This window comes from Lagopus muta, chromosome 22, assembly GCF_023343835.1.
Source record: "Lagopus muta isolate bLagMut1 chromosome 22, bLagMut1 primary, whole genome shotgun sequence".
Lineage (NCBI taxonomy): Eukaryota > Metazoa > Chordata > Aves > Galliformes > Phasianidae > Lagopus > Lagopus muta.
The window spans coordinates 1,077,811-1,093,719 of record NC_064454.1 but is presented as its reverse complement, the minus strand read 5'-3'; the positions used below and the strand labels follow the sequence as shown (position 1 = coordinate 1,093,719).

At 46.0% G+C, this 15,909-nt stretch overlaps 1 protein-coding gene across 6 annotated transcripts in view; it reads right to left on the bottom strand.

The window, feature by feature from the left end:
- The window catches only part of KCNJ5 (potassium inwardly rectifying channel subfamily J member 5), a 50,159-nt gene that overhangs the window by 15,205 nt on the left and 19,045 nt on the right, over positions 1-15,909 (bottom strand). For 3 of the 6 annotated variants that reach the window (XM_048968634.1, XM_048968633.1, XM_048968635.1), the window contains exon 3: positions 5,773-5,922. The exons of 1 other annotated variant lie outside the window; for it this stretch is intronic. In XM_048968634.1, the coding sequence (XP_048824591.1) occupies positions 5,773-5,900 (128 nt within the window). In that variant the 5' untranslated portion in view covers positions 5,901-5,922. Of the gene's footprint in view, positions 1-1,701; positions 1,781-3,021; positions 3,413-5,772; positions 5,923-15,909 lie in introns of those variants that run through there. 2 more of the 6 variants (XM_048968636.1, XM_048968638.1) reach the window with 2 other exon arrangements.

Below are 15,909 nucleotides of genomic sequence, written 5' to 3'. Positions count from 1 at the left end.
CTTAGAAATAGATGAATAAATAGAGGATATAAAGACTCTTTACAAAGTGCTAGAGATCTAGAGGTGAAGGAATGCTACCCAAAACCAAGGTAGGACACTTTAGGAAACTGCACAAGAGAGATCTGTGACACTTCACTAATAAGAGTGTGGTCCCAGTGCTCCTCAGCCCAATAACTGCTTTTTGGGGTGCGTTCTCACTCAGCTCCAATGCTGACCTGTCTGCCTGGGGTTCATTAGGCTCAGAAATACGGCTGCAGAAGGTGTTCATTCTTTCAAAACAAAATCCCTTCTAAGGAAATCTCTCTGGGTTGGAAGTTACTATGGCACAAAGACTGAGCTTATGGGCATTTGTGTCTCATCTTCATCTGCTCATTACCTCCCAGCCTATTTTTCTCCCCTGCAATAATCACAGTTCTAATATCCCTCACCCCTTTTGTTGTCATTTGTGAGGCAGTGATGTGCCCTCAGAGCATCCAAATGTTTCAGCGCTCATTACAAGTAACGTGCTTAATTTTTATTGTTGTTATTAGGATTATTATTTAATATCTGTGCAATAAGGAAGTGCTCTGGTTGCCATTTATCAGGATGGGGAAGCAAAACAGAGATGCTTGCTTCTTGCAATGGGAGACCTGTGGCAGGAATGGCAGCTACAGATCCCCAAATCCCCACCGTGTGCCTGAAGTCACCTCACCTCCCAGCAGAGCAGCAGCAGTTCCTGCATTTTGGTGCATCCAGAGATTACTTGGAAAAGCCTACAGAGCCTTATCGACCAGCATGGATAACCTGGCCTGGTTATTCCTAATGGCAAAAAAAATAATAATGCTGCTGTCTTTACTCTGAACTTTTTCAAAACTGGAAGAGTGAGTTCCAGAAAAAGAAAACACCTTTTCTTTCTCTGGATTTGCTACAGTTTTCAGATATTTCCTCTCAATAGGTATAAACAAATCCCACACAGTATATCAGCTTCAGACCAATGCAGAAAAGGATGGAAAAACTGAAACTGTAATGAAAATGAAGGCTGTGTTGTTTTTGAAGCTTCCAGGACAGGTCGTAATGACAGCAGTGTGGAAGCTGCAGCAATTTGCTACAGAGTTCCCACAGCACCAGGGCTGCCCACTCCCCAGTGTAACACAGAGGGAGGAGGGGAGGATGTCAGCAGTCAATTATACCTCTTGGAGTTACACAAGTTGAGCACGAAAAGTCTGTGTGCAAAGGATGGATTCATAATATTATGCTGTTGGGTGTTCTGAACCCATTTTGAATAGCCAAATGGTACATTCTTTATCAACAAATAAATGCAGAAAACAAACCAATTTGATCTCTGCATCTCCAAGGGAGCTGCTGTGCCTGAGGCACTCTGCAGCCTCTCTGTCTCCTTTCACCCCAGACTATTTTTAGGGAGACCTTAAGGTGTCATTGCAAAAGTGATTGTTACCTTTCGACAAACACAAGTGAACACAGACAGACGGTCCTGTTCTGATGAGACACTGCTGTTCCTGGCTTTCTACCCATGGCACGCTGTGTGTGTACTGGGGTATGTAGAGCCTCAATTCTATGAGAAAATACTGCTCCAAAAGCACCAACATTCCTGTTCTCCATTGTTCATATATTGCACCGTTATTACAACTGACATTTACTGTGCAATCCTGCAGCTGGCTTAAAAAGGAAACAAAACTGAAGGATGCTAACACCGCCTCATACCTCTACAGCAACCTGCAGCCAAACAGCTACAAGATGAACTGGCCAAATATCAGCTCCTTCCACCCAAAGAGGTCTAACAGTGCCGCTGAACTGCAGACAAGAGAAAATGAGTCACTGAGGGACAAAGTGATCTACCTCAGACCGAATGGCTGGTTAAGTGCCAGCATCATCCCAAGCGCCAAGTGTTTCTCCCAACCTCCATGTGAATAGGAAGTGGGTGACTCATAAAGGTCCTCAGATATGTCTCAGAACATGAATCTGAAAGTCTGTTTGCCTGTTTCAGAGCCTAACTAACAAGGCTGGAACTTTCCAGAGGTGGACAACTTTCTCTGATGGAAACCAAAAATGATCCAGATTCCTCATCTCCACCTGATGAGGAACAATAGGGGAAAGAATTGGACCCCAAAAACGAAGCAACTCCCCCAACACAATTCCCACAGATGATGTTTGCTTGGACTGCTCAGAGAACTGCTGAGAGGAGCCAGCTTTGTTTCCCTCCAAACCACTCATCTGTAACTATAAGGCACTTTCTCCAAAGGAAAGGGGTGCACTGATGACCTGCTTGATTACCAAACCTCAGAAAGCCACGTAGCTTCAAGCTTCTGGAAACAGGGATAACTTCTGGCAATTCTTGATTGGTTTCTGAAACTCTCAGGTCAAAAACAAATGGGAGAGATGTTGTATAAAAGTTAGCATGTTACTCCCAGCAGCATGAATTAACACAACAGCACGGGCTCCGGGCACTATTTGCTCAATGTCAGTACATAACGAGTCGGGGTTTTAGTTCACGGGGCAATTAACGCCTCTTGAGATTCCCGATGCATTAAATGGTCTGCCTCCCTTCAGGGCTGATCATGCCAATTCATTGTCTGAGTATTACACTGTGAGGGTTCTTTGAACTCAATCTGGCTACTAAGTGTCCTAATTCTAAAACAATTTAATCCCTGACTCCAGGTTAGGATTACTGTCACTCCACGCATCTCACGGTTGTTCAACGACCGGTTTCCTCCAACCTGCTGTATTCCAGCGACTTCCACTAATCTGTTTTCGGGGCACTCCATCATTTATGATGCCTTTTCCTACATAACACCTCTGCTACATCTGACAGTGCCTTTGCACAAAATCCACATCTAATCCCCGGCTTCCCACGGTCTCCCAGCAGCCAACAAGTAAGACAGCAGCACGTCTCCAGCTGTGACCCGGCAGGGCTGGGCACAGAGACTTCACGCTCAGCTCCTTCTCCTCTACTGACTACTGATTGTCAGCAGCCAGAGAGGAAAGCAAGGAAGCCGACGAAGCAAACACAATGAGGCAACTTACTTGCTGAGAGCAGCTCTGCATCAGTCTCGTGCCGCGGCACTTCGGGGATGCCGGGCGGTGACCGCACCGAGAGGCGTGGAGCGCAGCTGCCGGAGGAGCGGCCGATCCATGCCATCACCAGCAAGCTGCGGGGCTCTCCCGATCCCGGAGCCGTCTCCTCCTTCCCTCCCTCGGCCCGGCATCGCAAAACATTTATGTGGCACCGTACGGCTACAATCACACACCCCCGTCGCTGGGCGCCGGGCTCTCTCGCTGTCGGGCTGACACGGGGAGCTCCTCGCCCGCCCGCCCCGCTCCTCCTCCCGGCCGGAATGACGTCCTGGCGGCACGCAGCTCCCCCGGGGCAGGGAGAGGAGCAGCATCCCTCGCAACGAGAAGGAAAGGGGAAGGGAGAGGCGGCGGGAGGGGACGCGGAGGGAGGGGTTTAGTGCTGCCTTGCACAGGGGGGAAGGGGCGGATTCGGTGCCTGAGAAAAGGCGAGGCGCTGCGCTGCCCATCACCGCGTGCTCGTCGCCCTCCTCGCTAATTCCCCGAGCGCTGGGCTTACTTTTCCACCCAGCCGCCTGCTTCTCCGCTCTCTCAATGCCCGGCTTCTTTTTTCCTGCATTACTGAGCGAGTTTTCTTTTCTTTCCCTTTTCCAGTGGGTGGGGAAAAGAAAAAAACCCGTTGTTTTAAATCACACAGGCAGAAGGTGGTCCCGTGCAAGCTGCTGCAGGGAACCTGCTTTAGCAGCGGCTGGGCTGGATGATCCCCAGAGGTCCCTTCCAAGTCCTGAGATTCAGTGATTACTGTAAAACAGAACGGGAGGGATGCAGAAGCCGCACATTTAGCAGGGAGCACACGTGCTTTTTTCTTTCTTTTTTATCATTGATAATACCACACTGTCTCCCTAGCTTCATAAATATTTCCCCTTCTGAAAAGCAAATGTCAGGCCAGCAGCATATGTAAGATCTGCCTCCTGAGTGCAGGTTGCCTTCAGGCTTTGTTGCTCTGTTCCTTACTTCTCATCCTCCACTCCTCCCTAATTCCCTCTTTCAGGAGCCACGTGCATTACAGCCCATCAGAAATGCTTCCTCAGAAGATTTTCTGGGCCAGAAAAGAGAGCTCATCAAAATCACATCATGACACAGGGATGTGTCAGTAGCACCAGAAACTGACAGCATTTGTTTCCATTTTCTGCTGTGACACAATACTCAGTACGGGGATGAAGGCTCCCTGCGTTAGATCTTCTGCCTGCTCACAAGCATTAGGAACACTCTTTGTTCTCCCATTGGTACTTATTTTACTTTTCAGGACTATGCCTATGATACATGAAGGATCCTCATAAAACTTTGGCTTGAGGTGAACAGTTGTGGCTGTTGGTGATTATTTGTTTTAAATAAACAGTTAAACCAACCAAACATTAATTTACAGAGCACGGGAGTCAGTCCCCATGAGAATTACAATGTTCCCTTTCAGAAGTTGCTTCATACTGCTTCCCGACAGCAATAAAGACATGCTTCACAGGAGAACTAACTCTGCTTATTTCACCTCTTTTAATAAGATATAGAATGAATCTTGGTGCTGCAAAGGGCAGTTCTGCCAGCAGCCATAGAGGAACAGAGCTGATATGATTTGGGCAACATCAGGAGAAGCCTTTCTTGTCACATCCCCCCATACTTATCCAATGCAGCTCACCTACCCACCCAGAGGAAGGGTCTTCCAGAGTGGTCATTATATGGTGATAATTTTCCCACCTTGAGCTGCACCACTGCCTCACCCACATGTTGGAATTAGCACAGTTCCAGGCAATGCAAATAAAAACTTTTGCGTTTTGAGTAAAATCCTGCTTCTCTTGCCACGAGTGAAACTGCTAACAGGCACTGCCATCTGCTGGCACCGTGTCCTGTCACTGATTTCTCTACAAAGGAAGGGTTTAAAGTGGATTCTCCCAGCTCCTGCTGGTGTGTGAGCTTGCAGAAAGCTGTATTTCCCAACACTCCACCTGCATTATTCAGCTGGAAATGAGACCTCTCCTCTCTTGAGGCATCAGCTCATGAGCAGCTGCACCATCCTGGTGCTTCTCTTTGCAATCACACCGTGCTGTGCTCAGATGGCAGAGCAGGGCATGCTGTGAGGCTGCTGCTGTTCCAGGGTGTGATGCACCAGGGGCATTAATAAGCACAGCAAAGACAGAGCAGCAGTGCTTGATGTACTTCAGAGGTCCACTAGGAGCCTCCTAGCAAGCACTGTTTACCTTCTGCATGGTCCTTTTGTGTGCATCTTGGTGGAGTTTTGTCACTTGATTTTTCTTTCCTTATTCTTACACTCTAAATCTCTGCACTGTTTGCCCTATTTCAACATCTTCCAGTTTGCACTGACTGAAGATCTGAAAACTACACTTTGTGACTCACTGGCATCAACGTGCCCTTGCTAATGTGGTTTAAAAGCTGCTAAGAGCCTCACAAGCTTGGAACATAATGAATTATTCTGGGTATCAGATTACTGCAGGACAGATTTCACATGTGATGGTAGTACAGTTTGGGATTATTCTCAGACCAGCATGGAAACAGGGAAATGCAGAGGGAATGCTTCTGAGTCAAGGAGGCAAACTTCTCCCACTTTTTGGGATGAAATTCACCTCAGAAAGCATCGCTTAGGATACACTGGTCCAAGTCTAAATAGCCATGCTCTCTCCTCTCTAACTGCAAAAGACAGCAGTACCAGATCGCATCTAAATCAGAGCCTTGCAATAGAATGGGATGGATTACCTGGAGTGCATGGACACAGATTTCACTTTGGTGCAATGTTCTGGTTTTGCTGGGGGTGATCTCCAGCTCCAGCAGCTGTGCTTCACTGCTCCCAGGGCCCATAGGGCCACTGACCGAGATGAAATCATGGCAGAGCAGAATGCTCAGTTCCTGGAATTGAAAACAGAACAGGACTGGAAGAGCAAACTTTACTCTCGTTTAGGTGTAACAAAATAGCTCCCTGAGGCCATTATGTATATAGAAAGCTGTCATAAAGCAAACCTTAGTTTGGATTTGTGTTGGATTAAGCTCCATTTCCTTAAGGTTTCATTGCACATAAATGAGCCATCCACCACAGTGGGCACAGACCAGCCCATGGCATTTATTACCCAAAGGGGCAGATTTCAGTCTGAGCAGCAGTGACAGAATCTGTATTTTGCCCTGAAATGAGTGGTGGCTTTCAATGGCTTTAAGTGTGCTGAAAGGAGAGGGCTCAGCAACTCCAGAGAACATTTCAATTTGCTGTGCAGTTTGATCTCTGGAACAAGGCAGTCTCCTCCTGTTTGTCAACCATCAGCCCACCATCCCACCAGGAGGAAACAGAGTCGTAAGAGCCAATGCTGCAAGATCATCTCTAAAATCATCTCATCCACCTCCACTCTTCCCTGTTGCTCTCAGCTGAACGGGAGCAGAGCTTTCAAGCAGATCCAAATTCAGTGACTGTCACCCCTCTGCCTCGAGGTCTGTTGTGCTCCGGGGCTCATTCAAACCCCAAACTCAAAGTGAAATTTGGGAAGTAGGAAAGAACGGGAAGAAAAAAACAGCAATGAACCCGAATTCCTGCACCTCGGTTAAGCGTGTGCGGAGGAGTCTGCTTGCCTTTTCCTTTGATATGATAATGAGAGCTAATGCTAACCTGGGGAAGGAGACAGCGCTTCCTACAGCTGTCTGGGGCTCCTGCAGAACGTGATCCACACCAGACAACACACACTTGATGTCTTTTAACTTCTGGATTACCCGCAAGTGTGTTAGTCCAGTTCCATTACAATTAACAGTAATTAAGCCCTTATTATGCAGGTGCAGCAGAACCTAAGCTGAAGGGCACCCAGAGACGAGACTTCTCACTCGGGCAGTGAAGCTGCAGGGCCAGAAAGCTCCGGTGAGGGGCTCTGCTTGGGGGTGTGTGTGTGCTGACACACTCATGGTACATCCCTGCTGTGAACAAATCACCACCCCAGGGCTCCTGGCTGCACGCTGCCTGCGAGCTCAGAAACAAATGAGAAACTGCAGCAGTTGCAATGCACTGCTGGCAGCTCCTCCATTTAACTGCAAGGAATCTACCAGGGATTGCAGGGAAGTCCACAGATGTTTTTGCATGGGACTGTAATAGGCTAAATTTTGCTTTATGGCACAGCTAGGAGCCCCAACAAGGGGCATGCACCTGTCATCCAGGAGTGCAACTTTATGAAACAACGATGCCCTGAGCATCTCAGATCAGTGCAGCACTGTTTCCTTATTCTTACACTCTAAATCTCTGCACTGTTTTCGTTATTTCAACAGACACCTTCCAGTTTGCACTGACTGAAGATCAGGCAGATCTCCAGGTAAACCACTGCCAGCATATCTCATGGTTAATCAGGAGAAGGCAAAATCTCAGGTGCAAAGATAATATTCTGAAGATGAATTCTAGGCAGTGAATACCATTCCAGTTTATTTAGCTGGCATACTTTAATGCCATTTGTAAGGCACTCTTAGGAGTTAAAAGCAACTTGGCATTTCTTCCAGCAGGTTCCAGATGTCGTCACCTGAGTTCACTTCTGGATTCTTTTCATCCCCACTCTGGCTGCAGGAATGGTGACCCTCACTGACTCCAGTGAAGTCATTTTATTACTGTTCAATCTCACGTGTGCACACCTGGCACTACAAAAAGCCAGCAGCCCAGCAGCCCTGGGGACAAAAGGCCTCTATTTAGCCACCAAATGGGTACTGTGCAGACGGCATCTCCCAGTGCTGCCCTCTCCTTGCACCCCAGATGCATTCAGGTGATGAGGCAGAGCAGTGCTGGAGCTGCTGGGCTGAGAGCTCCTCCCAATTTGTTCCCTTACAGCAGAAGCTCAAGGCGATTTCTTTGCCTTGCTACAACGACTACGAGAGAGCCTTTAAGAACAAAACCATTTGTTCAATCCTAACGTGTCCATATCCAGGAAGCAGTCTGCAAGGACCTATTACACTCAAAAGCTGTGAGTGTTTATTAGAAAATTCCATTAGTATCAGCTAACTCCTGATCTCCTGGATTTACACCTCATTTGCAAACATCAGGAAGATTTTTCAGCAGTTTTTCAGTCATTTTGGAGCTTAAGAGAAACATTTCCAGAACTTTTTTTTCCCCAGACCTTGCAGCAGCATTCAATATTTATAAGGAATTCCCTGCCTTGGTAGCAACAACTGACAGTTATAAAAAATAACTACTCTATAAAATGCATTAATATTTTAAATCTGCCAAAGACTGCTCGACAAAGATATTTCCAGCTTTTGCCTGACTGGTTGTTATGTAGTTCAAGCAAATAACTGACAAAAGGAAACATATATGGGAGGAAAATTAGAGCGTGTATGGGAACTTGCAATAGCTACAATGAAAGGTCTTCATCTACACAATAAATCAGCAGCACAATGGAGAAAAGAACCAATATTCTGATTTCTGCTCCAGTCAGTTATTCAGGGAACCACGATGTCAATTACGTGCTCAGATACTGCTGTAGGGTTCTGTAGTACACGAATGAAACCCTTCTGTTTTGCAAATGAAATGAAGACACTGTGCAGAATGCAGGCTTTTCCACACACACACACACGAATGCAAATAACTCACATTTAATGTTACAATGGAGAGAAAAGATAAATCTTGATATTGCTGCAGTGAAGTGCCTTTCTTTACCAACACTCCTGTGTGCCCATGGCCTGATGATGCTGGACACGCTCCAGCTCTGTCTGCAGAGCCATTCTGTGTCCCTGACTCCTGGCACATTGGCACATTCTGTTCTTGGCATATTTGTATCTATGGAGCCAGCTGACCTTGAAACTCACAACATGCACACACACACACACACAAAAAGAATAAAAAAGTATTGGCAGGCAGAAAACCAACTGCCCCCCCTCCCTATGGTTGTGATCAGAGTGCTTTTCCTCTCTTTGGTTTGCACAGAGATGATGCTCAGTAACTCTGAAAATGTTCCTACTGCCCCCAGAGAGGCCTGTGCAGAGCGAAAAACAAAGGAAATTAAAGACCTATCAACAATCCCTTGGTACAGGTTCATAAATATAAAAGTGCATGCAGCGGCTGGCTAAAACACTGAGGACAAAGTGTGCTGAAGTGCTTTGACATGAACCCCTCTGTTCCTGTCTCTCCCATGTTCCCTGCTCTGTGGGGAGACGGGGAAAGATGTTCCCTCCTGCTCATTATCACTGCATATTCGCATGAAACAGAGGATGATGCATTTGCTGTTTGGATTAACTTGCCAGCGAGCACTGCTGCTCTGACAGCAAGGCGTTGCAGCAGTCTCTAAAAATACACTCCTCTTCCTCTACCACTACGAGTGCAGCTCATTTCAAGACAGCTCCTTTCCTCCCTGGCACCTGATGGGATGCACTGAGGTGCAGCTCATTCCAATGATGCTACAGACCTACAGACAGTGGCATCTGAAGTCCCAAACAGCTCCAGACCTGCCCCTCACACAGGCTGTGAGCAGCCTGCTGCTCCTGGGACACAAACTGCACAATTTCTGAGCAACCCTTTATTTGGGGATCCTCCTTCCTTAAAGCCTTTCCCATCCTCCTGAAGAACCAGCAAGTGAGTTTTGCTGTGCCCTGCTTTACACCTCTGTGATGCACATCAGTGACGAGGGTTTTTTTCTGGCAGCCCTGAAAAAGAGACTCAGGGGATGCTCAGAAGCAAACCAGGTCCTCCACGGTTTTCAGAGCCAAACTGCTCTGCACATATGCTGACTTCAGTTGCCATGCTCACTGGAGCACTCCCTTATTCACTGTAATTCATGTAATAGCAGCTTGCTAAAGTTGTGGCAAATCTGTTGGATTTACCCCGCAGTTACTCAGCCAAGCTTCCCTTCCGGATTGGATTTGCCTGAGGCTTATTCCTTTTCCATGTAATGCACCAACTCTGCGTTTCAGATCTGACTAGTTCTAAAATTGTACAACAGGCTTCATGCAAATGGATGAAGTCTCCTTTTCTGTTCGTGGTGAAATTCATCCACTGTTAGATACATCTGAGTCTAAAATTCAGGGATTGGTGACATCTCAGGTCATTATAAAGCCATCTCAGAGTGCAGAACAACCACAGAAATAACTCTGATGACTCCACAAGTCATGCTGTGCTCTGCTCTCAGAGCAGACATAAGGAATTATTGACTAGATTTCCCAGAATGTACCAGTGCAAATGAGGCATAACAACAGAACTGTAGACATGTCAAAAGAAATAGAAAGAAGTTTTTCCCAGGAAAAGACGATGCCATATGGACACGGCAAATCCTAAAGCTTTGGTCTGCTGAAGTTTCTTTCAGCTCCCCAGGCTTTTCAATGTCACAACGTTCTCTAGGAAGACGACTGGGCTGTGTCATCTCAGCACTCACATTGCCTTGGGCTGTAGTGTTTCCATGCTGGCGATACCTCTGGAGCTCACAGGCTCAGTAGTATCCCGTTTGCACAGAATTGATTCATTTGTGCTGACAGCTTGCATACACCTCGTCATACAACAACCTTATTGAAGCTGAATTGCCAGAAAGGCTACAGTCATTGCTTCGGGTGATTTATCAGGGACTTACACTGCATTGAGCCCACGCCAAGAAAATTCCCTCATGAACCAAGACCAGATGTCGTTCTCATCTAACTACATTAAATCTGAGACAAAACCACTAAAGCCAACAGACCTGTAATACTTCTATCACTCTTACATCCACGTAGAACTGCTCTCCCCTCTGTGCCCCCACACACAGCCCACCCCAACTCGACAAAACTGCTGTTGCACAGAATGATCCCACTTGTTTGCTGTGCAAAACGATTCTGCCATATAACAGAAGGCTTCTTCCGCTTTCTTACGAGATTTTCCCATCATCACCGGAGCGGTCACCCCGCAGTCCCCGCACAGGCCAGCAGAGGGTGACGGGCAGCCGCGTTGTTTCTGTACGATCCTGACTAATTCTCGGGGTAAAGCCTCACGTCCCTCTGAAGCAGTATTTAAGCAGGCATCCTACCCGCGTGAAGGTACCGAATTTTCAGTGCAAAGCAGAAGATTTGCTGAAATAAGGCCTTTCCCCATAGCTTTATCATGGAAATGATCCACGCCAATTTTAACCACGTTGTCCATATAGAGGAGGTCTGTGCATGGCTGTACCACCTTAGAAAGCACTGACAGTACTTACGAGCTACACTGCAGGACAAGAATATTTTAGCACATCTTGCACAGATGATCTATGCATCCCCGAGGTTTATCTCAGGGTGGATGATATAATAGAGACCTACAGAAAGCCTTGCTGCAAGGGGTGAAGGTGCCTGGGCATGAGCCAGGCTCCTCTCCAGGAAGCACCTCCCAGTTCTGCAGAACTACATGTGGAAAAGAAAAACCACACTGCAAAGGGAAGACTTCAGCATGGGGAATGTCAGCTCCCTAACCCAGGCCAGCTCCAAGGCAGAGACTCTGAAGTTCAGCTGCCTCTTGAAGCAAGCTGTGTATCACCCAGAACAATTGCACAAAGCCTAACTGGGCACAGTCCAGGCAGAGCTGTGCTGACTGCACATTGCTGCCATTTGGACAGCATGCTTTTCCAGCCTGACTTTGAAGCCTTGCATAGATGAGGACACATCACTGAGCACTTTCCATCACTCATGGAAAACGAGAAGGCTACAGCTGATACCTCAGCCTGCTGTCTATTACCAAAAGTGGTAACTGCTCTCTGCTATCAAGCCTGTTCTTACTGCCCTCCCAAGCAGCCCATTCTGATGGGTTCAGTCATCTATAAAGCAGTCATTCTTCATATGGCTATTTCTCACATCCTGACCTTCAACAGCCAGGCCCAGGGTTTTTGTGTGATCATCCAGTAAATGTACTTCTGAAAAGAGAGCATGTAGGAGAGGCACCTGCTGTTGTTGGTGGGGAACTTTCATGGTTACAATGCAAGACTATCAGCCTATTCCACTGCTTTTGAAAATTAAGACAAAATTAGCATGCAGCTCTGTTATTGCTATCAGTAATGCAGATTTACCAAAGGAGAGCAGGAGCTGTGGGGGCTGTGAGTTCCATAGCACTGCCTACTGTGTATCTGCACATGCACACCCCAGTCATGCCTGTAAGAAGGATGTGCTGATCTCTTTACCACAGGTCCTATGCCTATGGTGCCTCTGGGGCTGTACTCTTGCTCTTGGGGAATAACTGAAAAATCACTCTGCACAACTTGTTCACTTTCTGACTCTGCCTGTCACTGCAGGCTCCATCCAACCCATTAGCAGCAAAGGGAATTCAGCAGAGGCCTTTCTTTGAAGTGATGTGCTCTCAGCTTTCCTCACGGCTCCCATGGGAGATCAATGCCTGACTTCAGCAGGTCAGAATATCACACCATGCTTTCTGCCGTTGTTTTGCCTTTCTGCCTTGGTTATTATCAGAGAAAAATAGAGCGATGACTGCTTCCTTTACTTCTCTCTTTCCCCTGCATTCCAAAAGAGGGCAAATTTCATTTATTAATGCTGATAGGGTCCATGGAGACTTACAGATAAAAGACACCATTTGAAGCAGAATGTAATGTTCTGTCTTGCAGGAAGCTTGTGCTTTACTGTTTATTTTCAGAGCACCTGCTGACATTGCTAGGCAACTGTGACAATGTCCAAAATAAAAACACTAATAGCAATGAAACAAAGAGGTTCTGAGCCTGACAGTCACAGCTGAGGTCTGTCAGGAGAGCAGAAAATGGATGGAATCGATTCCTAAATTGGAAAGAAAGTGAAGGCCAAGATGATCAGTTGTAGGTTGACCTCAAAAAGGTAAACTCTGACCCCAAGAGGGACACAACCGCTGCCCTGGATGCCCTGCCCAAAAGGACACCCAGAGGGATGGTAAAGTTTGGGAACTTCTGAGCAGCAGGATCAGCTCATTGGACTTTCAAGTGCCCTTAAAGAATGGCAGCACAAAGGATGGTCACTGCTGCACAATATTGCAGCATTATCTTTCTTTCTTTGTTTTCAAAGAGCAGTGGGTAGAAAAGACAGACAATAGGCTTACCTAAATTTCACATTTTGTTCTTCAAAACATGAGTTTTGCTGGTGATGCTTAACGCAGCCCAGAAAGGCAACTGCAGATAATAATAATAATATACCTTTATCAGCTTATTCCTATTCATATAGTTGCTTTCCAGCAGATGCCCATGCAGGTACGCCTGATTGTGCACTGTGTGCCACCTCACTCCTTATCAAGCTATTAGGTTTGCTCAAGCAAGCAGGGCATCACATGTTTCAGAGCCTATCTAGCCTTTGGCTAAACACATCTGTGCTCCCATCAAAGCAGGGCCTGGGCTCCCAGAGGCTGACGTAGGGACTAGCTCCTTGGAACCAGCACTACAGAAACACCTCATGCCCTCAAATCAGACTTCTACAAATGGCTTTTTGGAGATCTTCCTTCAGAACCTTATCTGTTTGGAAAACAGAAAAAAGACAGAAGGCGAACCAAAGCATGCTCTTATTTTAATGCTTCATAGCATCTGATCAAGCAGGAAGGAAAGAAGTGCCTTTGTTGCAGTCCACCCATGCCCTACATTTTCAGAGGAAGTAAGGACTTCTTTGGCATTAATGAACTCTGCCAAGTAGCTGAATTACACGTAAATGCAAGTAATGAGCTTTATTACTTCCAGTGAGAAGCCAGCACAATTTTCTCAATGAATACGGTTGCATAAAGCAGACTTCCCCCATGTGGCACTCAGTAAAGCTGTTCTACCTCACAGACTTGCCTGACACAAATGAGGCCCTTGCTGCTGTGCAACCCTTAGGACATCAAGGAGTTAAACAACACAGGGCTCTGCCTTTTTGGATTCCCACATGCATTCCCACAGCTAGCTTCGTTCCTGAAATTAAGGAGCCTTTAATTATGCCTATGCATTTAAATTTTGCCATTACAGTTAGCAGAGGAGACGAAGGGCTTCAACTCCCTGCTGTCTAAGAATAAGGAAAGGAGAAGGGATTCTAAACCTTGCTTTCATTAGAAACAATGGCAGAATCACAGCTGCGTGTACAAATACAGAACAGGCTCCTGTTACTTCTCTCTTCTTTGCTACACTATCAGCTCAGTATTTAACAGATAGAAAATGAGATGTAATGGGAAGAATGGAATCACCTCTCTTGGGACTCGGCATAAAACTGCAGTGGATTTTAAATCCCTCCCCATGGTAAACACCAAGTAAATCAGTACTGGGAGGCTGCCAGCCTAGCTGCACTGAGGTTAATGAACAAACAACTGCTTGCAGTACTGACTTCCCTACCATGCTTATAAAGTATGCATCTTTGGTTACATCTAGAGAGACTGCATCTTCTATAAATAATCGTTCCTAAAGATAAGGGCATGACATCTTTCTTTTCATTTGACAAAGCAGATAGAGATGATCAATATTTATGTAGAGAAACTGCTTCAGGCAAGCAGACTTCACAGAACGCTCTTAATCAAAAGCGTTGACTTAATGTGAAAAACACTGGAAAAAAATATTTACAAATACAGCAGGGGATGTTCTGCCATCAGCTCAGTTACACCTCATTTCCCATTTCTTCTTTACAGGACAGGTTCCCAAAGAATACATTTCTGATAAAACAGTGAAGCCAAACTGATGAGAATGGAGGAGGGCTGTTGGCAAACCCACACCACTGCTGAAAGTGCTGTGCAACTCCTTGGGTATGGATGCAACTTTGGAAATGTTGCCTTAGAAAAACAACACAACCAGTTGAACACAATACCCTACATTTCCAAGAATGTCATCGGTGATGCTTCTGTCCAACATGAGAAACAAACTACAGAATCACTCCTCTTTATGTTATGAGAATGGCCATCATCTAAGTGGTCTCAGAGCACCTAGAAGTCATTTGTCACTCATTAAAACCCAAATGCTTTACTATTCTCCTCCTGCCCTGCCTTCCTTGTACCAAATACAGAAGGAGTGTTCTGGTCTCAGACCGAATGAAGAAGTTAATTACAATCTGTCCTAAAAACCTGCAATTGAAATTCACTCTGGGAGCTTCTGAAAGCCAGGAGAACCTATTCATTTTTCTAACATTCTTTTTGACATGTCATAGTGAAAGAATGAAGAAAACCCATTCACTTTTAATTTCCCGGTGTTGAGGATAATATTTAACAGAAGTAAAACCCTTTAAGGGCTCAACACATTCTTTGAAACTAATGGGAAAAAAAAATCCCATCGCAGGAGAACAGCTTTTTTCTTTGAAAAATGATGTTAAGCAATGTGCAATATGCTAATTGGTGAAATTTAATTTGTAACATCACAAACTGCCAACAGGTGAGCAGTGCAGGGTTCCTGTGTGCATTGAGTACAGCATAACGATAAGCAGACTGATTATTTCTGAGTACAGCACATCAGTGACTCCTGGTTGTTACCTGCAGCCATTCCATCATCACATTTCTGTGCTGTGTTGGCACTGCTAACAGCAGACCTGCATCCCAGCAGCATAAGGAGATACAACAGATGGATTAATGTGCTTGGAAGTGAAAAGCACTACCTAAATTATCGCATTGATCATCAGTGACTGAGCTATTTAAACAATGGAATGGCTAATACCTGAGCTTGATTCCTTGTATCAGTGCTTTCTGTCTTCACAACGCTGCAGGGCAAGCAGCTCCAACACTGAATCATTGATCTCCTGTTGCTTTCAACTGTGTGAGCAGATCTGGCTTTGCCCAAATGTCAAATAAGGTTTTGATTAACAAATTGTATCCCCCACCTCTTCCAAGACTCTGGGAGATAAAGAAGGTCCTGCCTGCACCGTGGCCTCCAGCTGCCTGAAGTCAGTGGAGGAAACGCGGGGCTCCTGTTGCTGTATAACCCAGGGAAGATCAATCTCCCATCTGGGGATTTTGATGTTGAGGGTAGAACTCATTTATTTACA